The sequence below is a fragment of the Canis lupus genome, chromosome 2 (assembly GCF_003254725.2).
Source record: "Canis lupus dingo isolate Sandy chromosome 2, ASM325472v2, whole genome shotgun sequence".
In the NCBI taxonomy this organism is placed as follows: domain Eukaryota; kingdom Metazoa; phylum Chordata; class Mammalia; order Carnivora; family Canidae; genus Canis; species Canis lupus.
Genome location: NC_064244.1, coordinates 32,389,244 through 32,410,563, shown reverse-complemented (window position 1 = coordinate 32,410,563; position 21,320 = coordinate 32,389,244). Strand labels below are relative to the sequence as shown.

At 51.9% G+C, this 21,320-nt stretch overlaps 2 protein-coding genes across 15 annotated transcripts in view; one reads left to right on the top strand and one right to left on the bottom strand.

Annotated features, from left to right (window-relative positions):
* WDR37 (WD repeat domain 37) overlaps positions 1 to 21,320 on the top strand; it is an 89,073-nt gene that overhangs the window by 51,458 nt on the left and 16,295 nt on the right. For 9 of the 14 annotated variants that reach the window (XM_049101378.1, XM_049101377.1, XM_049101376.1 and 6 more), the window contains one exon: positions 6,884 to 6,944. The exons of 2 other annotated variants lie outside the window; for them this stretch is intronic. In XM_049101378.1, the coding sequence (XP_048957335.1) occupies positions 6,884 to 6,944 (61 nt within the window). Of the gene's footprint in view, positions 1 to 19; positions 2,804 to 4,557; positions 4,579 to 6,883; positions 6,945 to 21,320 lie in introns of those variants that run through there. 3 more of the 14 variants (XM_025445283.3, XM_025445282.3, XM_049101403.1) reach the window with 2 other exon arrangements.
* Positions 12,069 to 12,967, bottom strand: LOC112658843 (ubiquitin-associated protein 1-like). Its single transcript, XM_049101419.1, has one exon. It carries the CDS (start codon positions 12,681 to 12,683, stop codon positions 12,156 to 12,158), a length of 528 nt encoding a protein of 175 aa, XP_048957376.1. The 5' UTR covers positions 12,684 to 12,967; the 3' UTR covers positions 12,069 to 12,155.

Here is a 21,320-nt window from a genome sequence, read left to right as displayed (position 1 = left end):
TTTGTGTGATTGGAAACAGGGCCACAGAAGAATGGTGTGCTGCTCGGCGTGGAGCGAGGACCACCCCATGTGCAATCTGTTCACCTGTGGCTTTGACAGGCAGGCCATTGGCTGGAGCATCAACATCCCTGCATTGTTACAAGAGAAATAAGGTTGCCGGCGTCCTCTGCGACGTAGTTGGCCATGGACCTGTGGACCGCTGCCACTTTTCTCATATTGGTCAAGCCCTTTTTGTGAGAGTTGCACCCTGGAAAGGGCGGTTTGTATGTTCTTTTCTCATTGTACCGAGCTTGCATGAAATGTACAGCAAAATGTATGGTCACATGTCTTATTTTCGTCTCGTGTGTGTGTCGGCACCCTCTGGTCAGTGGACATGAAGCCCCTTCCCTGTAGCACGTCGTGTGTTGTGAGTTCCGGGTGATTGACAGGTGACAGGAGGGCATTACGTTTGCGTGAGTTCAGTGTGAACCTGTGTACTTACTGTGAGGCGTACGCAGTCTGTGGCATTTCTGGAGTAATTAGACATACCTACCTTGTACTGGGACGGGCCCGGGGCTGCGTTTGCAGGGGCTGACAGATGGCGGGCGTGACGGAAGATTTCATGTTTACTTCTGTTTGAGGGTTTCGCATGTGCTGTGTGTAACTCAGCTTCACCTCTGTATTCTGGTATAGTTAATGTAAAATTTACCTGGAATTTAGAAGTTAACAAAAACAATGCCGACTTTGCAATGTTTGGAAAGTTTTTTTGAAAAGAAAATGTTTCTGCTCTTTTTATAGAAAATCATTTCAATCTCCTGAGGTCTCAGATTAGCAAATTCAAAAATAGGATGATTCTCATCACTGATTTCAGATATTAAGCAAAATTTAAAGCACTTTAGTTTATAGCTGTGGTTATAAACAGTTTTTAGAAGTTACAAATGAGTTATCCAGTGAATGTGACTTGAGCTTTTAAGAAGACCCTGCCTGCTACCTGAAGACAAAACCTTATTTATTTTCTACACTTTGGTTTGCATATTACTAAATGAGTTCACTTCCTTGGTGGTGTTTGAGAGCCAACAATGCAAATAAATGAGTACTACCTCAAAAATCAATGTATTTGGAAAACGGAGTCTCACTGTTGCCTAGCTAGAGCACTTTTGACTTATAGCTGGAATGCCGAATTCAGTTAGGAGGGGAAGGAAGACAATCACAGCAGGCGCATCCGAGGAGGAAAGCTCTCACATTAGCTGACAAGGTGGGAGCCGAAACCATGCTTCGCGGGGTACCAAGGTGCTCCTGTTTCGGCAGCTGGGACACCTCTCAGTGCCAGTCCTTTCACTGCCTGGGCGAGCCTGTCACTCTTGCCTTCTTAGGCGTTACTGTCGTCTGGTGTTCGTGAGTTTGTTTCTTGCTCAGTTATGGTTTTGATAAAGAGCCATGTCCGTGTACTGCTCTCCTCTTTTTAAGTCTTTGTGTCCACTTGGAGAGGCACAGAGGGTAACAATGACAGCAATCACGGGTGCCCCCCACTCCAGGTGGTGACAGCTGGTGGAGCACCATTCGGCGAGGTGTGATGTCGGCAGAGCATGCGTGCCGCCCCACGGGCCTGCGTGAACGCGCCTCGCCTCAGGCTCCTCTGCTTAGGTCCTACGTGCGGTAGCTCATCTTAGGAGCTTCAGCCCTGAAGTATCTGGAGTATTCTGAAATGACCTACACAGTCTGGAAGGGAAGAAGGGCCAGGAGAAACCCATCGTGATGTAGTTAGAGCTGAGGTTGCCAACTAGACCGAATGACAGACAGATGCTTGTGAGCAGCTGTCTTCCCAAAGCCTGGCACCTGCTCGCGTCACATTGGGAACATGGGCCGGAACATCTGTGTCCCGCCCCCGCTGACCCGAGTGCCCCCTCCCCCGCGGCGGCGCCCCAGCGGCTTTGAGACAGTAAGCTGAGCGTCCGTGCTTTTGGGCTCCTGTTGGATTTTAATTTGAATGTCTGGGTGTCTTAGAATCATTGTCAGGAACACTGAAAAAGGTAAACAAGCAGATCAAACTTAAAAACCAGATCTCTGCCAGATTAAAAACATTTGAAGCTTTTAACTCCCTTTCTGATGTTCATTCAGTGCTCTGCGGCCCAGCGCCCTCCGCGCGGCGCCCGCCCGGCAGCTGCTCACCTCCTCCCCACTCCGCCCTCCCCTCCTCAGGGCGGGCCTTGTCGTGTGTGCGTCAGTTCTCAGGATAGGGCACCTGCTGCTCACCTGTGCAGCGGCCATTCAGCTGCTCCTGTGACCTTCATGGCGGTGTTGTCCGGAGTCCCGGAGATTTGGGTTAGAGAGTGCGTGTGTGTGCGTGTGTGTGAATGTGTGGGAGTCTGTGCGCGGAGGTACCTGTGTGGCTCAGATTAAGTCCCGTGATCAGCCACACGCGATCTCATTTGAAATAGTGTTTGGAAATGGGAGTGGTTTTGTCTTATATGCTCACGTGTCCAGAATTTCATTTAATAATGGAAGGAAAATGTGTGGTTACTGGAAAATGTGTACTGATAGAGAACTTCATAAGAACTATGTTGTTGGACAAAACAGCACTCTTCCTCAACCACTGCACATCAGTTTCTGGAGAGACAAAAATTCTGTACATATTTTGGAATTTGAAGAATCCTATGTAAATCATTTGTTGCTTAAATCTGTGAAATACAAGTTTCTTTGGGGGGAGTATGCATTTATAAATGTTGTGTAGAAGCAAGTGTTTTTATTGTATTGATGTAATTGTTTTTAAGTGTTGAATGTCTTCATTGCAATATGAAATTCATTAAAAATCCATGTTCCATAATCACTGTTGTAAAAGTTTTATTTTATCAGGAGTCTCTTTTTTTTTTAATATTTATTTTCAAAAATGTTTTGCTTTGGTTAAATACCGGTAATGGCTGCTAAACACCACAATGATGTAGGAGTCAAATTATAGTATTGCCCACTTGAAAAGTTGTGACTTTAGACTTAAAAGATGAGTTTTGTTCTATTTCCTGTCTGTCCGTCAGGCTAACGTGAAGTGACAGGTAATTACGCTTCTCCATTCCAGCATCACCGCCCCGGCCGTTTCTGGAGGGAGTTAATGATTTGATATAATAATGCAGGTGCGGCATTGTCCAGGTTCCTGAGTTTCGGGAGACGCTTGTCTTGTTCTTAACGACAGTTAAGCTTATTTGAAAGTTTGCGACAACTGCAGTTACAGGCAGTAGGCCGTGTTCACCCCCTGGAGACTGCGCATCTGGATTGGCCCTTCCTTCTTACCCCGTGGGCGAGGCGTGGCAGCAGGTGTGGGAACCTCGGGAGGTGTGGGAGGTGTCCGTAGGTCTCTGCTGCGGCGCCCCCTCTTCAGACTGATTGGGCTCGCTGCCTTCGTTCAGTCCCCAGATTACTTCTCTTTCTTATCTTAGAACATGTGATGGTTGTCCAGTTTTCACAGTTACATGTAGAAGTTTACCTATTAGTATAAAGAGTTACGGAGGTGGGGCTCCTGGCTGGCTCTGTTGGAAGAGTGTGCGACTTTTGATCTTGGGGTCATGAGTTTGAGCCCCACGTTGGGTGCAGAGATTACTTAAATATTTTAAAAATCACAAAGGCAAAACTTCTATTGCTGTAATTTAATCAGAATGCCTCTAAAATGTGTCTCGCTTACTATGCATAGATTTTTCTGGTTTCTCTTAATTAATAGGTTACTTCAGAAAATGAGAACACCTCGATTGTTCTATGTCATGGGTGGTATATGGTCCGTGTGGTGGGAAGAAGCTGAGAATGAAATCACATGCAAGTGTTGAGTAGTTTATTTTATTTATTTATTTTTAAAGGATTTTATTTATTCATGAGAAACAGAGAGGCAGAGAACCAGGCAGAGGGAGAAGCAGGCTCCATGCAGGGAGCCTGACGTGGGACTCGATCCCCGGCCCCCGGGGTCACACCCTGGGGTGAAGGCGGCGCTAACCGCTGAGCCACCCGGGCTGCCCCTGTTGAGTAGTTGAAAGCTAATTTTATGAGAACATTTTAAAGCGTTTTAGTCACAAATTAGATTAGGCAGCTCGGGGGCTGTGGGAGCTGTGTGAGGTGCAGGTGATGCCGGCGGGCTTTGTGGGTTCAGGAAGGTCCCCACCGGGAAACAGGGCCCCTAGCACTCGGCACTGTGCCCCTCGCCCTGATGCGGGCTGTGGAGCAGAAGTCGGGGTGTCTGCAGTTGCTTTGAGCTGCGGGGGGCCGGGAGGAAGGAGCCAGGCCCGTGAGCTCATGTCGCCCTCTCTCAGGGGTAGGATCTGGTGAACAAGGGTGGTTCTCCCCAGAACTCGGGGTGCTGAGGGGATGACAGTCGGGGGGGGGGCTTTCGAAATGGGCTAATGCCGACAGAGACCTATGGGCTGCAGCGTCCGGACGGAGGGGCTTCAGTTTCTATTTGTCTTAAATACACAGAGTAGGACTTCGAGGGTCACCACAAAGAAGAAAAGAAGGAATGACTACAAGTGATTACTGTAAGGGGGTTGGGAAGTGTAGTAAGTAAGAACCGGAACAGAAGTAGTTTTTTAGTAGTTTTTTTAATAGGTGTAAAATTTTGGAACCATCGCAGTCCATCACCCAGTATTTGAAAATTTTCCGCTTGATGCTAACGACAAAGACAAAAGGTGCCGAGTGGGGGACATCCGACAGATGAAATCACCCATGGAAAGACTTAAAAACTTCAATAAACACATTGAAAGCGGTAAAGTGAGAGACCCCTGTGCACCAACAGGAAGAGGCGATGTTGTAAATACGTCAGTTTTCCCCATGTTGACAAGATGATTTGATGCTATTTCAATGCAAATCACCCCTGAGTTTTTTTTTTTTTTTGTAGAATTGGGCCTCTGATTCCTAAAGTTATGTGAGGCAAAGGGCAGGGATGATGAGGTGCCAATGAAACGGGGAAGGGGGGGAACCGGGGTGCCCCTTGAGCCTGGCAGGGCGGTGGCAGGTGGTGTGCGGGATTCGCTTGGGACGGAGGAGTTGACCAGTGAGGTGGGACACACGTCACGGTGATTCAAGCTTCTCTGAAAACGTCACGTGTTTAAAGTCACACGGAACAGAAATGAATCCGGTGCTGCCTCACACCAAACACAGTCCGGGCCACATGTGAAATAAAAAGCATTAACCCAAAATCTAGAGCACATTTATACGACGTTGTGTTTGTTAGCTCTCCACAGACGATGCGTTGACCGTACTGGGAAAGATGGACACGTTCAGCGACGTTCAGGGTACAGGTTCGTAGCCGTGTAGGACTAGGACAGCCTCAAAGAGGCGAAATGACAAACCGCAGGTGGTCGTGGCCGCGTTCGTAATCCACGGAATTCCACATTCCCACCAGAGAGTCGGGACTGGGCGGCAGGAGTGATTAGGTGTGTCACCAGGGGGAAACCTTGGATAGTCAACAATGAAATAAATGTAGAAATTAAAAAAAAAAAAAAAGTTAAGGCAAAATGGAAATGCCATTTCACAACTATTAGATTTGGGAAGGAAGCTCTGCGACGTGGGTTCTGTTGGGACCTACGCGTACTGGCTGGGATATAAAATAGGACAGCAAACAGGAAAGCATGACGTGAGCGGTCGTGCGAGTGCCCCGGGCCCCCGCTGCCCGAGGGGTCTGTGGGTACCCTGCTTGTGAAGCGGGGTGGGTGGGCCCTGTGCACGCAGGAGCAGCTGACCCAGGCTGGGGGCGGACGCCGGGGACCCGAGAGCCACAGAGGACTCATGCCCTGGGGCCGTCCCGGAGCACAAGCCAGCCCTGCCCCACGCAGTTAGGTCCCGTGTGTGGAACATGGGAGAACAAACTCCCCGTCGTGGGCGGTGGACAGTGGTCTCCGGGCGGGCCAGCTCGCACACGCACAGCCCACGCGTCTGTAAGGCGTCGTACGGCCCTTCTGTTCACGGGGCTACGTTACGCAGTTGAAGCGTCCTACAGAAAACGCTAAAGAGGAGGAGCTGTTGCAAGGGTGGGTGAGGGCATATGGTGATCAAATCGGGGAACTGAGAGATTTTTGCCCGTGTCAAGGTCGGGCTTCTTGCTTACCCGTATTTTACTCACTTCACGCCCTCGTCCCTCTTCCACTTACAAACACGCAGCTGTATTTTTCTGCGATGACCGATTCCTCAGCGTGTATGTTCCGTGGGAGGGAAGACAAAGCCAATTTTGTTCCAAGATAATGTTCTCGGAAAAAATACCCACCAAGGAAATTGTCAAAAGGCGGCAGCGTTCCACGGTGTCGAAATTGTGTTGTTTTCAAATACATTTCGGAAATCCCAGCTTTGAAGTGGGAAATGCAATAAGCATTTCATTTACCAGGTGTGATCATAAAGCAATAAAAGTAGCTTTCTTATGTTGCTCATAAATTGGGACTGAAGTAATTTCAAATCCAGGAGACGGTCCAAAAACCATATTGTGTAAATGGCCACACACCAGAACAAGCACGTTTATTCTCACAGTCTGTGTTTTGGTGGAAGCAGCGCTTATTTGTCCAGGTGGGTAAGTTGTGGTATATCTGTTAAAAAATATAATCATTTTTTCTACAGTGCATGTGTGTTACAGAGGTCTTGTAGCTCTGAATTAATTTTCAATAAATAAAAATAAAATTGGGACGCCTGAGGTGGCTCAAGTCCGTTCGGCGCCCGACTCTTGGTTTCAGCTTGGGTCCTGATCTCGGGGTCGTGAGCTGGAGCCCTGCCCGGGTCAGGCTCCATGCTCAGCTCGGCTCCCCCCACCCCCCCAGATAAATAAGATGAAGAATAAAAATCTTGGGGTAAAGTCTATTTTTTCTTTTGCAGGGACAAAAGTAGTTGTAGATGTTCTGTAATCAACCCCTAAGTGTTACATGAAGCTGATGTGATTTTCTCTTAACAGCGGCTTCATTGCGGGATAACTGACGCGACGCCCACCGAGCGCACATACAGTGTAAAGTGCGGTAGGTTGTGACATATTCAGCCACGAGGTCCCCAGCAGTCACCGTCCGCTCCGCCCCCCGGGCCCCATCTCCGGGGACCGCCAATCCGCTTTCTGTCGCTAAAGGATGATTTGCATTATCTAGCATCTCGGAGCAGTTCACTCGCAGCGTGGGCCCTGATCGTTGTCCCTGTCCACCAGAGCTGTGGGGGCCTAGGCCCTGTCTGGTCATTGCCGAGCGTTGCAACAGACGCCCGCGCCCCGTGTGCGCCCCATGTGCACCCCACATCCCTTACGGGCTGGCTGCGCACCGGCAGAGGGGCCCGCCGGAGACTTCTGGTTTCTGCCCTGACCCGTCAAGAGCCCGGGAGTCCTGCCCTCCCCCTGTCTTCCTTCTTAATGACTAAAAAAGGCGGACAGACTCCCGTCCAGGCCCCTCAGATCCGTCAGAGACTTGAGGTCGGGGTTGGGGACACAGGCAGAGGCCGAGAGTCACCGTGTGGAGCAGAGGCTGCGCAGCAGGAGTCAGGCGCTGAGGACGGGCAGGCTCCCATGGTGAGGATCAGAGGGCCCCCTTCGCGCCTGGGGGGCCGTGGGCAGCATAGCGCCTCTGGGTTCGCCACTGAGCCGAGCGGCCTCCAGCAGGGACATCGGCTCCTGAGAGAAAGGCCTCCCGGAGCCACCGCCTGTCCCACGGAGGGGACGGCGGCCGAGAAGTGCTTGAGGTCCCCGCCCAGGGCTCAGGCCCCTGTGAAGTGGCAGCGGGTGCGGGTGCGGTGGGAGGCAGCTGCGGTAACGGGGCCGCCGTGGGAGGACAGTGGGGACGGTGAGCGGGGCACCTGCAGAAGTACTGGGCCCAAGAACCCCTAATGGGAACAGATGCTTTGAGAGACCCGACCCGGCCGAGGGACAAAACCCCAAGAAGGCTTTCCGGTTCGTCAATAGAAACTTCCCAGATGGAAAAGCAACGAGAAACCAGAGTTAAAGAAGCAGAACAGGACGCCCTGGCGTTGTGGGGCAATCGCAAGAAGGTGTGACACACAGGGGACAGGGAAGGGAGCAGGAGAAAGATTTGAAATATGCATCATTGAGACTTTTCCAAAATTAATGACACAAACCAAACCACAAGTCAAGGAAGCTCAGGGAATATCCCAGGTGAATAAGTGCTAAAAGGTCAGGACTGTGCACGTCAAGTGAAAACTACGTGACATGGGGCCCGGCTGGCTCTGGCGGGGATCTCGGGGTTGAGAGTTGGAGCCCCTGTTGGGTGTAGAGATTACTTAAAGGTAAAATGTTTAAAAAGCAAGCAGACAAAAAGTACTGGAGGACACTAAAGACAAAGAGCAGATGTTGCAAGGAGCTAGAGAAAGCACACTCCACCGACGGGAGCAGTGATGGGAAGCACGCAGGCCACAGGAGAGCGGAGCGGAAGTCTCGAAAGGTCAGAGCCCCAGTCCCAAGTTCTGTGTCTGGAGAAGCTACCCCGTGGGGGTGAGGGAAAGGACAGCGTCTCTCCAACAAGCACAAACGGGAGCATTTGTGATTCATCCTGCAGCCTGCAGGGTTTCCCGGACTCGCCTGCTGTTTGTTCTAGCAGAGTTTTAAGTAGATCCCGTCGGACCCTCTGCACAGGCCATCCTGTGACTTCCTCGCCTCACCTTGCTGCATTGGTGGGAGCCCAGCGCGGCATCGAAGATGCCGGTGGGCCCCTCACCCCGTCTTGCTTCTGATGCGAAGACACTCGTGTTTTGTCATGAGCTTCCGCGTGAGCAGTGCTTCCACATGCGCTTGCTTCCTTGGAGGGACTCCTCGTTGATTGTCGAAGGGTTTTTCTCCCAAGTGCCATTTTATGTGTTTATTGAGATAATCTATGATTTTTCTTTTTTAGTTTGCTGATAACAATGCTTTATATCGATGAGTTTATTTTTTATTTCTCTGTTTCTGTAAAGATTTTATTTACTCATGAGAGACACACAGAGAGAGGCAGAGACACAGGCAGAGGGAGAAGTAGGCTCCCTGCAGGGAGCCCAGTGGGGGACTCGATCCTGGGACCCCGGGGTCACGCCCTGAGCTGAAGGCAGACACTCAACCACTGAGCCCCCAGGTGCCCCTATATTGATGGATTCATATGAATGTTAAACCAACCTTGCATTTTTGGGACAAACCCTATTTTGTCATAATGCATTATTATTTATATCACTGGGCTTGATTTGCTATTACTTTGTTGAGGGTTTTGGTGTCTACGTCAATGAGAGATACTGGTCTGTACTTTGTATTTTTGTACTGTTGCCTGGTTTTGGCACTAAGGTAATGCAGTCTCATAGAATGAGTTTGGAAGCCTTCTTTTTCAGTTTTCTGGAAGACTTTTTGTAGAGTTGCTATTATTGAGTTTGCTAGTGAGGTCATGGCCTGGAGTTTTCTGTGGCTTTGTGTGTGTGTGTGTGTGTGTGTGTGTGTGTGTGTGTGTGTGTCGGGGGGGATTTGTCCACTATAAATTAAGTTTTACAGGTAAAAGAGTGTCAGGTGATTAGTCTGTGCCTGAATAAGCGTTCATGGTTTGCGTTTCAAGAGCGTGTGCACCTTATCAGAGCTGTTGGGTTTATCGGCCTCACCGGCACGTCCCTAGGCCTCCCTCATCATCCTTCCATGTCTCTGGAGTCCGTGCGAGTAACACTGGCTTTCCCTCCCTGCCTCTATTGCCACATCGGTCGCGTTCAGCGCCCGGGGAGGCTGCCCCACTTTCCCAGAGTCCGGGGATCAAGGTGTGCACGCTTTGGGGCCCTGATTCTGCCCGTGTGAGCTGCTCTGTCGCTCCTTACAGACCCTCCGGGTCCCAGTCCCAGTCCTGGCCCTGCTGGGAGGCTGTTGGGGGTGCTCACCACCCATGCAGCGGGGACCCGTGCGTGCAGGTGGGGCGCTGCAGCGGCATTTCACTACGTGTGCAACAGCGGGTGCAGCACCCTTCATATGCACAGGTTCCACCGAGGCTTGTGGGTTCCAAGAGCTCGGCCTCGCTCGGGACATGCACTGGGGCCTTGCACGGCTGGGCAGGCAGGGTGCTCGCTGGGCCTGAGGGCCTCTGGTCACGGCAGCTGGAGTGCCTCCGACCCCTGGCCCCGGCCCCCTGCCCTGACCCCTGAACCCGGCCCCTAACTCTCCACCCCTGGCCCCCAACCCTCGACCCCCAGCCCTGGCCCCCTGCCCCGACCCCGGTCTCCACCCTGGCCCCTGACCTCTGGCCCCAGACCCTCTACCCCTGGCCCCAACCACCCCGACCTCCGGCCCCTGACTCTTGACCCCCCAGCCCCGGCACTGCCGTGGGAGCCTGCGGCCTGTCCCCGATGCCCGTCCCCTGTCCTCCTTCCAGACTCCTGTGTGTGAGCTGGGCAGACACCACCCCGACCGCGGCCACCAGCTCTCTGAGCCGTGGGGTGGGTGCCACTGCTCCAGGCTGGTGGGCACGTCCCAGGCCCTCGTCCCTGAGACAGGAGGCACAGACGTCATCCCCGCTCTGGGCCGTCCTGGAAGGTGACAGACCCCGTCCTGGCTGAGTCACTGTTGTCCTGCTGCCTTGCGCACCGTGACCGTGGCCCCCCTTGGCTTCCCCACCCGCTGTGACGGCGTCCCCGTCCCGTTGGGCCTACAGGCGGGTCGTGACGGTGAGTCTGGCCGGGGGCCCGTGCGTCGCAGCACCAGCAGTGATGACACTCCAACCTCGCCCTGAGAGCTGCTGTGGTTGCGCTTGCACCTGCGTGTCTGGGGCCTCACTCCGCGGTTTCACTCTGGCCCAGTGATGCCTCATGGCTTCCGAGCGCGGGGTGCCCCCCCTCCACGGGGCAGGGAGCTTGGCTTTGGGAGAAGCCGCTGTGACCACCCAGCTTGTGCGAGGGGCAGCGCTACTGCCACGCAAGCAGCTCCCCTCGCACCTTTGTTCACAGAACTAGAGAAAATCCTGATATTTGTATGGGACCTCAAAAGACCCCGAAAATCAAAAGCAATCTTGAGAGAGAACAAAGCTGCAGGCATCATGCTCCTTGATTTTTTTTTCCTTTGTATTTAGATCTTTAACGATGTACAACAGAATATAGAGCAAACAAAAGAGACTGATTTCCATGACTAGGTGTTCCTCGTGTCATCCTAGAGCCGGGCTGGAGGGAGAGGCCGTTCTCCAGAGATCCGAGGTGGAGTCGGTGCTGGGCTACTGTACTGCAGCCTGTTTCTCCTCCACTCGTGTGCTGGGAAGGGACCAATGATTTCTTAAACTGATGACTGTTTGCTAGGGGGCTCTAAAATCCTGGGTAGCGGAAGGCTGTGGTCCAAACCAAGCCAAAAGGAACAGGCTGAGCCAGGGGAGCATAGTAACTGCCTAGCAGAAGGGGCAAACTCAGCACCCCACGTGGAAAGGGCATCTTTGCACCTCAGAGATGTTGCAGGACCAATGTTACCACTAAGAGACTTTGTTAGAAGAAGAAAAAAACCACCTTGGAGGAAACTTCCAATTGCAGTCAACTTGGATTAAGAGTTCAGTCCACCGGTGCAGGGGGAGGGAAGCATCTAGCCCGAAAGCAGCACTGAGTCTGGCCCTCCCACTGCTCCTCCCTGCCTCCTTTTGGCAGCTGGGCCAGGTTTCAGGTGAGGATGTACAGACTCCAGAAGGACCAGGGAAGTTTCTCTGGAGGGCGGAGGTGGGAAGGACACTTCTCAAAATACAAATACGTTTAATATGGAAGAAGCCAGGGCAGCGCTAGAGGCATTCACATGCCCCAATCTTTCCTACTTTCTCCCCAGCTCAGAGACTGGCAAGCACAGTCTCCACACCTGACCTTCCACCCCCAAAAGAAAACGGGGACATGTGCCCCCCCGCTCTGGTTCCCCACACGTGGGCTCCTCAGCGCCTCCTGCAGGGGTGGTTCATTCCAGGGCAGGGCCTACACAGAGCCTGGTCTCAGCTGGCTCCTGCCCAAGCCGTAAGGTGTTCAAGAGCATTGTCCTGGTCATCGTTGTGTAGTAGCAGAACTTCCTCAATGTCTTTCAGTTCAAAGCCCATTTCCTTAAATTTGCTCATTAACTGAAAAAATTCCATCATCTTTTCTTAACACTGGTGCGTTTCCAGAGCTGCTTCCGCTAAAAGAGGGTCGAAGCCCTTCTCACAAAGCTGTCCATGTGCAAAGAGACAGTTGAGAATCTGCTCAATATTCTTTCCTTTCTTCTTCATGGCTCTCAGGGCACACTCCTATGAGCAGCCCGTGTTGACCACTGTCTCCACACACTGCTGCTCACTGGGGGACAGTGTCTGCAGTTCTGAATAGGCCTGGGGACAGCTGGGAGCGTTGGGCACTTGTGACGTTGAGAAGTTAGGAGGTGTGACCGTGGCACCTGTATTTGGAGGTGATGATTCTTCTGTGCACACAGACAAGACAGGGAGGGAAGGCCTCTGGAAGATCAGATCTGAGGGGTTCAGGGTTGGCACCTCTGTGCCACTGTCTAAGTTCAAAGCTGAAAGCCCAAAAGTATGATGCCCATTGAGCTCACTGGCACTGCTTTGGGCGGAAGGCTTCAGGGAATTCTGGAAGGTGCCATTGCGGAGGCAGGATGTGCTATGGAAAGTGCTCGCCAGCCTGGCTGTCTTCTGATTGCTGTCATCAGAGTCAAGTTTGGGGAAGGACAGGGATTTGATATTGGTTACTGCAGGAATGGGGGGGAGGGACACTTTAGAAGACAGAGACATCTTTTCACAGTTGCCCAACTGTGGGAAGGTCATAAAGCCGTTAGGTTTGTGAAGAGGTTTGATATCCAAGGTCTCGCCCGCTCCAGGGATGCCAGGACCTCCTCATCCTGTAACACAGACCGAGAGCCATCTCTGGGCAAATTGTTGTCTAATAACTGAGCCATAATGGGTCCAGTGGTTCCTACCAGAATGTTTCTCAGCTCTTCCTTCTCATCAGTAGTTTTTAACTCCAGATTATCAAATGGGTCTTCTTCACACTCAAAGTCAGCAGGATTGAAATCTGCCTTTGCGTGGGGTGGGCTGAAAACTTTCTACTGCGTGGCGCTGCTGCTGATCCGAGTTGGGGTGAGGATGCTGTTGTGCTGTAAGCTGGCAAGGATGGGGTTAATAGGATGTGGCACTGTGGCTGTACTGTGAGTCGTGGAGAAGCTCATTTTGCTGTCACCCTCTGGGCCACTCTTAGAATTCACTTTAGCTTCTACTTCCTCAACCTTGCGTTCTGCTTCCCGCTAGGCTTCTTGGATTTTCTTAATATCTTCAGCCCACTCAATAGTTTTCTTTTCCAAGGAGAAGTCACATTGTACTTCTCTGATCGCCGCTGTAGCGGCTGAGTGTCACTTCGGGGTGTGGGCCTGTCGTACGCGTCGATTTTTTTTTTTTTTTAAGATTTTATTTATTTATTCATAGAGACAGAGAGAGAGAGAGAGAGGCAGAGACACAGGCAGAGGGAGAAGCAGGCTCCACGCAGGGAGCCCGACGCGGGACCCGATCCCGGGTCTCCAGGATCACACCCTGGGCTGCAGGCGGTGCTAATCCGCTGGGCCACCCGGGCTGCCCGTGCTCCTTGATTTTAAACCATATTACAAAGTTAGAGTAATCAGAACAGTGTGGGACGGGCACAAAAACACATAGATCAACGGAACAGAATAGAGAACCCGGAAACAGACCCTCAGCTCTGTGGTCAGCTCATCTTCGACAAAGCAAGGAAGACTGTCCAGTGGAAAAAAGACCGTCTCTTCCACCGATGGTGCTGGGAAAACTGGACACTGGACAGCCACATGCAGAAGGATGAAACGACCACTTTCTCACACCAGACACACAGATACACTCAAAATGGATGAAAGACTGGAATGTAAGACCTGAAACCATAAAACTCCTAGAAGGATACAGGAGGTAAACTCCTTAACGTCGGTCTTGGTGATGACATTTTTGGGATTTGACACCAAACGCAAAGACAACAAAAACCGCAAATGAATGAGACATCAAACTAGAGAGCTGCTGCCCAGCGAAGGAAACCATCAACCGAGGGAAAGGCTGCCTGCAGAAGGGGAGATCTTTGCAGATCATGTCTCTGATCCGAGGCTAATGTCCAAGATGGGTAAAGAACTCATGCAGCTCAGCGGCCAAAAGACAATCTGATTAAAATATGGGTGGAAGGGGATCCCTGGGTGGCGCAGCGGTTTAGCGCCTGCCTTTGGCCCAGGGCGCGATCCTGGAGACCCGGGATCGAATCCCACGTCGGGCTCCCGGTGCATGGAGCCTGCTTCTCCCTCTGCCTGTGTCTCTGCCTCTTTCTCTCTCTCTCTGTGACTATCATAAATAAAAAAAAAAAAAAAAAAAAAAATATGGGTGGAGGATTCGAGGAGGTATCTTCCCAAAGAAGACATCCAGACGGCCAGCAGACACATGAAAAGATGCTCCACGTCACTTGTCACCGGGGAAACGCAGGTCAGCGCCACAATGAGCTATCACCTCACACCTGTCGGAGTGGCTAACGTCAACAACAGGAAACAACAGGTGCTGGGGAGGATGTGGAGAAAGGGGGGCCTCGTGCGCTGCTGGTAGGAATGCAAGCCGGCGCAGACCCTCTGGAGAACAGTGTGGATGGTCCTCAGGAAATTAAAAGTAGAATTACCTAGCCAACCAGCTTGGATATTTATCTAAAAAATATGAAAACACTAGATCAATAAGATATCTGCCCCCTTTGCTCTCAGCAGCATTATTTGCAGTAGCCATGATATGGGGGAGCAGCCCATGTATCCATGGACCAGTGAATGGATAAAGAAGATGGGGATACAGAGTCTTATTCAGTCACAGAAAAGAACAAAATCTTGACATTTGTGACCATATGGATGGATTTCAAGGGCATTCAGCTAAGCGAAATAGGTCAGATGAAGACAGACACTGTATGGCCTTATCTGTAGGATCTAAAATAAAAAAGACCCCAAAAAACAAACTTGTAGGTGCAGAACAGACTAGGGGTGGGGATGTAAAACAGGGTGAAGGGGAACATTTTTTTTTTTAATTTGAACATATGGAAAGGCATTGCACATTTTTGGCAAAAAGGCTCAATATCAAAAAACCACCAATCGCCCTCAAGTTAGTCCATAAATTTAATGTAATCCCAATAAAAATCTCCATAGGATTCTAGATGAATTAATGCAACAGTGAGCAGTGAGTGAAACAAGTCAGAAAAATTGTGATGGGGAGAACCAGAAACCCACAGCGCGCAGGCATCGAAAGCGTAGTGGCGACGGTGCACGTGCTGCGCGGGAGGTCCCCGCCCCAGGAACCACGGCTCTCCTAAAGGGCACCTAGGAGCCCGACAGCAGCGGCCACTCCACCTGTTTGCCACCTATTCACGAGCTGGAGTCGAAGGAACGCGAAGCTCCTAGAAGTGCTGTTCGTCTTCAGAAGGCGGCCTTCCGTGCGTGATGTAGGCGGAGGGCGATGTGGAGCCGGGGAGGGGGCCTGGACAGGGACACGGCCCTCACCCATGCCTGTCGTCCTGTCTTATTTCCTCTCCCTCAAGGTGACCGTTGCCTTGACGTCGTGACACTTCTCCGTGGCGTCCCTGTGACTGTGCCCCTTGGGTCACGATTGCTTGGACGGCATGTGTTGGAGCCTCGTGTGAGGGTTCGAGCCGTGTGGCCTCTTCCCCACGGAGCTCACAGGCTCGCCCTGGTGACACGCGCGGTCCGGCCACGTTTGCAGCCGCCGAGGAGGCCGAGGGCCGCGTCCACCCAGCGCTCACACCCCCTGCGCCCCGCCCCGGCCCGCGGCACCGTGAACCCGGCCACGGGCAGCCTCCCAGGTGGGAGCCCCGTGGGACCCCGGGGCAGGGTTGGCGGGGTCACGGGAGGGCGCACACCGTGGGCTGCTGCTGGTCGGCGCCGCGCTCCTCTCCTCCCAGCAGGGCCGCTGGGCTCCGCTCCCGGCACCCCCCAGGCTGCCCCAGGAATACGGGTGAGCACAGCGTGGCCCCCTCCACTTACACACACGCTCCTTTCAAGTCTGATAATTTAGGTGTGAATTATCTTGGGCTTCCTCCACACAAGATGTTGTCGTCTGTAAATAACGACAGCTTTGTTTTTTGTCTTTAACTCCTTATGCATTTTGCTTCTTTTTCTTAAAATTCCGTCGTCCGGTGTCCTGTAAGGTCATCTCACATAGTTCTGTCGCTTATTATACTTGGGCTCTTGGAGACCCGTATTTCTAGTGGATCATTTTTAGTGACACACCGCGCATGGCTTTCCATTAACTATTTTCAAGCTCTCAGATGTTCTGGAGCTATTATAGCTAAATGGACAGGAAAAGTTATCTCTGTTCATCAAAAAATGCTCAACAGGGGACAAAGCCTCTTCATCTGGAAGAAAAATTGATCTTTGGAGCAGGTAACAAAGACTGGGAAGCTTTATGGGGGGACCAAGGGGCGCGCTCAGATGTTTAATGATGTGCAGTGAAACTTCTGGAACAGACGTTGAAGCTTAGGCTTTTCCTTCCACCTCGTGTCTGAGCAACCAGAACACTGGGCGTGGAAGCAGATGCTTTGCTGAAGGTGCTTTCGAAGTGGACCGGCTCCTCCGTGAAAGCCCTGAGAACACTGACAAAAACGTCAAAGTCAGGTCAAAGTCAGCCTTTTCAGAACTCTGGAGAATACCCAGAGGCTGCAGCAGCTCAAGGAAAAGTGCCTGAATTCTGGTAAAAACAGTCCAGTGGTGGTTCAGTCCGAGCCGCGCCATCACCCAGCTCTCTGGTGGCCTCACAGGGGCAGTGGCACAGCATGGTATGGCCTGGCTGCCGCTGGAGGGGGCCGGGTGGGTCTGGAGCTCCCCGAAGCCCTGTCCCCAGGCACTGCCCCCTGGCAGCTGTCAGAAGTGGCACCTCCCGGGAACCCTCACTCCTGGGGCTCGTCTCCAGTTGGCCTGACCCCCAGCTTGCCCACTGTGAGCAGCCTTTTTCCCTGGGTCAGTTAGTTGTTCAACGTCACGGCCGCCAGAGGTGACCGTAGCAAGGCAAAGAAGCTGACCGGAGATCTTGAGGGGCTGGGGGCGTGGATGTTCACAGAGGGCTTTGGGGAGGCTGCAGTGTTGTCCCAGGAGTCTGGAAGGTCACACACACCCGCAGGCCCGTGCACAGCTCCGTGCCCAGGGGACACCGGAGTTGGTGTCTGGCCGACCTCGGGGCTCCGCGCAGCTACAGAGTGAGGGCTAGGCCAGGGCTGTAAAGTACCCAGGGGAGCACCGAAGGCTTCCTCCACCGTGCTCACGGAGCCCCTCTGTAAATGCCGGGGATCTCACTTGTTTAAGGCATTTTCTCTTTTTAAAGATTTAGTTATTTTAGAGTGGGAGTAAGCAGGAAGAGAGGGGCAGAGGGAGAGACCGAGAATCTCCAGCAGACTCCCCAATGAGCAGGGAACCCAAGGTGGAGCTTGATCTCACGACCCTGCGATCATGACCTGAGCTGAAACCAAGGGTCGGAGGCTCAACTGACTGCGCCCCCAGGCGCCCCCCGGTTGTTCAAAGCATCAAAGGAGATTGTGGAAGGCCCCCTTAGCCGACTGCCAGGCTGACTGCACGGAGACTTCCGTGGCCCACACGTGACAAAGAGTAGAGACTTCATGGAATTAGTTCAAGAAGGTCATGAAGCTAACAAACAGCAGCAACAGTAAGCCCTGGTGGTGGAGGGGGATCTAGTTTACTGAGTTGTCACATCATCTTCTTAAAAATGTCTAGTTTTGTGCGACAACTTACGAGGCATGCAATAAACAGAGGAGTATGGCCCACACACAGGAAGGGAAGCAGGCAGCAGAATGTGTCCCCGAGGAAGCCCAGATGCTGACTTCCCAGACGGCGACTTTAAATGAGCTATTATAAGGATGTCAAACTGTGGGAAAGCCTGCATAAAGAAGTGCAGTACGGCGACGCGAGTGCTGTCTCACCAAAAAGAATATCGGTAAAGGGATAGAAATTGTAGAAGGAACCAAATGGAAATTGTGGAGTTGAAACATACGATCACTGAAATAAAATTTCGTTTTGAAAGAGGGCTTTCATTAGGGTCCTGTTGTAACAAATAAACATGGTGGCTTCAAGCAACACAAATGTACTCCCTTGCCGTCCTGAAGTCAGAAATCTAAAGTCAGCGAGATCCTTGTGGGGCCGTGCTCCTTCTGGAGACCTCCGGGAAGAGCCTTTCCCCTGCTTTTCGCAGCGTTGCCATCGGCCTGCGTTCTTGAGCTGGGCTCCCTTCCACATCGCCTGTGCCTCTTGCATCCGTCCTGACATCTTCTATTACCCACCCTGGTCCTCTGGTTCTTTTGTGGGAGCCCTAGTGACCGCACTGGGGCTGATTCAGAGGAGTCAAGATAATCCTCCATCTCAAGATCCTTAACTTAATCACATATGCAGAGTCCCTTTGCTCTCCAAGGCGACACGAGTCCCCGGGATTAGGATGTGGACGTCTTTGGGAGGAAGAAGGCCTGATCCAGACCACACAAAGGACTTAACAACAGGTCTGAGTTGGGACAATAAATAATCATGGAAGTTGAGGATGGGCCCATTGAGATGATCCCATCTGGGGAATAGAAGGAAATAGGAATGAAGTGAAAGAAACAGATCTTCAGGGACCATCAGGTGACCAACGTGCCCATGAGATCCCACGGGAGGAGGGAAAGATGGGGGCTGAACGAATATTGGAAAAAAGAATGACCAAACTTGCCAAATTTCATGAAAAACGTTAGTCTCAATGAACTCTAAGGATAAATAAACGTAGAGATCTGTACCTAGATGCATCTTAAATTGTCAAAAAAAGAAAGACAAGGAATCTTGGGCGTAGCAAGAGAGAAACACCTTATCCCATGCAGGGGATCCTCAATAGTATTAATAGCTGAGTTTTTTTTTTTTTTAAGATTTTATTTACTTGACAGAGGAGAGAGAACAAACAGGGGGAGAGGCAGAGGGAGAGGGAGAAGCAGACTTCCCGCTGAGCAGGGAGCCAGATGTAGGACCCTGGGATCATGTCCTGAGCCCAAGGCAGACCCTCAACCACTGAGCCCCCCAGGCGCCCCTAGTAGCTGATTTCTGATTGGAAACTGGATCGGCATCAGGGTGACCTGCTCAAAGTGCTGGAAGAAGGCGTCCGCCAAGAAGCCAGACGAGAAAGACCAATTATCCGTCAGAAACGAAGGAGAGCATTAGGTGGCCCCCAATAAACACAGACTGAGGATTTGTCTGCAGCAGACCTGCCCTCCGAGAAACACGTCGGTCCTTCGGGCTGAAATGGAAGGACACTGGGTAGTACCTTGAACGGCGCTCTCAGGAGATGCGGGGAAAACACGGGGCAAAATCCAGCGCTGTCTCCTGATGAGACCCTCAGAGACCGGGAGTGGAAGGCGGCTTTCTCAACCCAACGAGGGACGTCTGCGAACAACCCGCAGCCAACCTCCCACTCCATGGCGAAAGGCTGAAATCCTTGTCCCTGAGATTTAGATCAAGATGGAATAACTATTGTCACCACTCTGTCCAACACCGTACCGAAGGTTCTAGCCCAGAAATTAAGCAAGAAAAGTAAGTGGAGGACATAAATCTTGGGGAGGAAGAAATCACGTGGTTTCTGTGTCTGCAGATGTGATCTTGTGTATAGAACGTCCCGAGTAATCCACACCAGAACCACGAGAGCTCGTCACCCCTCCTTACATTTACGGTCAGTGGGTTTTTGACAAGACCATTCAGTGGAGGGCGAGGGCTCTTCGGCGCGTGATTGGCCGTCTGGATTCCCAAGGAGCGACGCTGCACCCCTACCTCACTCCGTATGTAAAAATTAACCCAAAGAGGATCAGTTACCCACACGTAAGAGCTTAAGCTGTACAACTCTTAGAAGGAAACACAGTTTAAATCTCTCTAGCGTCGGGCTGGACAGGATTCCCACTTTCTTAGACCTCAAAGGAATAGCATAAGCAGCAAAAGGGAAAAAAATAGATAAATTGGATTTCTTTACAGTCAAACACTTTTGTGCTTCAAAGGACAGCAAGAAAGTGAAACAGCTGTGTACAGAGCGAGAGGAAAAACCTTTAAAATGTTTTTGTGATTTATCTGAGAAGGGACCAGTATCCAGAATATATAAAGGAACCTTGTAACTCAACAATAAAAAGGCAGGTAACCCAAGTTCAAAGCGGGCAAGGGATCTGATAGATAGTTTCCAAAAAGAGACCTACGACTCACGACCCATCAGCCCTCGGAAAGCTCAGCATCATTAGTGTTGAGGGAAATGCAGCTCGACCTGCCATGAGCTCGCACCTCACACCCACTAGGTGGCTGCAGTGGCTAAGACAGACGGCTGCCTGTTGCATCTAAGTAGTGGGTGCTGGTGAGGGTGTAGGGGAAAGTGGGGTGCTCGTGCCCCGCTGGAGGGAGGTACAGAGATGCAGCCACTCTGCAGAACAGTCCACAGTTTCTCAGAATGGTAGATGGGGTACTGGCTGACGTAGCAATACTGAGGCTGGGTGTACACCCATGAGAATTGGAAAACTCAGGTCCGGTCCCTCTGGACCAGGTCGTGGCCCCGGCCGGGGTCCCAGGATCGAGTCCCACACCGGGGTCCCCGCAGGGAGCCCTGCTTCTCCCTCTGCCTGTGTCTCTGCCTCTCTCTGTGTGTCTCTTGTGAATAAATGAATAAATTCTTTTTTTTAAAGATTTATTTATTTATTTATTTATTTATTTATTTATTTATTTATGAGAGAGAGAGAGAGAGAGGCAGAGACAGCAGAGGGAGAAGCAGGCTCCATGCAGGGAGCCCAACGTGGGACTCGATCCCAAGACTCCAGGATCATGCCCTGGGCTGAGGGCAGGCACCAAACCGCTGAGCCACCCAGGGATCCCCAAATGAATAAATTCTTAAAAAGAAACAAAAAAAAAAAACAAAAACCAACCCAGGTCCGGAGAAACGCCTGCACGCAAGTGTTTGTAGCCAAATTATTCGTAATCGTGACAAAGTGGAAGCAACCGGAGTACCCATCAACTGATGGGTGGATTCCTCGGGAGTATCATTCAGAAACGAGGAGTGAAGAGGCCCCGGCGGGGCCTACGGCATGGACGGCCCCTGACGGATGGCCCCTGACGGCGCTGCGCTAGGTGAGCGAGCAGGTGGGTCGGGAGCAGCGTCCCGCTGGCGGGAGCGACGGCCCAGGCCCCGCATTTCCTTCCGGGGGATGGAGCATCGGGGGCGGCTGTGCACGTCCTGGGTGTGGTCTTGCTCCTGGCGCAGAGGCTTGGGGTTTGGGGGCTAACTCGGGGCGATCGGGCACGGACCGGAATGGGGAGAGGGAGCGCGGTGGCACCTGTGTCCCTGGGATGACCGGCCCCAGGAAGGGAGGCGGTGTGGCCCTAACGCGTC

What these genes read in the sequence shown, in the direction of transcription:
- LOC112658843 (XM_049101419.1), bottom strand. Translation starts at nt 12,683, where the DNA reads ATGACCTTCCCACAGTTGGGCAACTGTGAAAAGATGTCTCTGTCTTCT.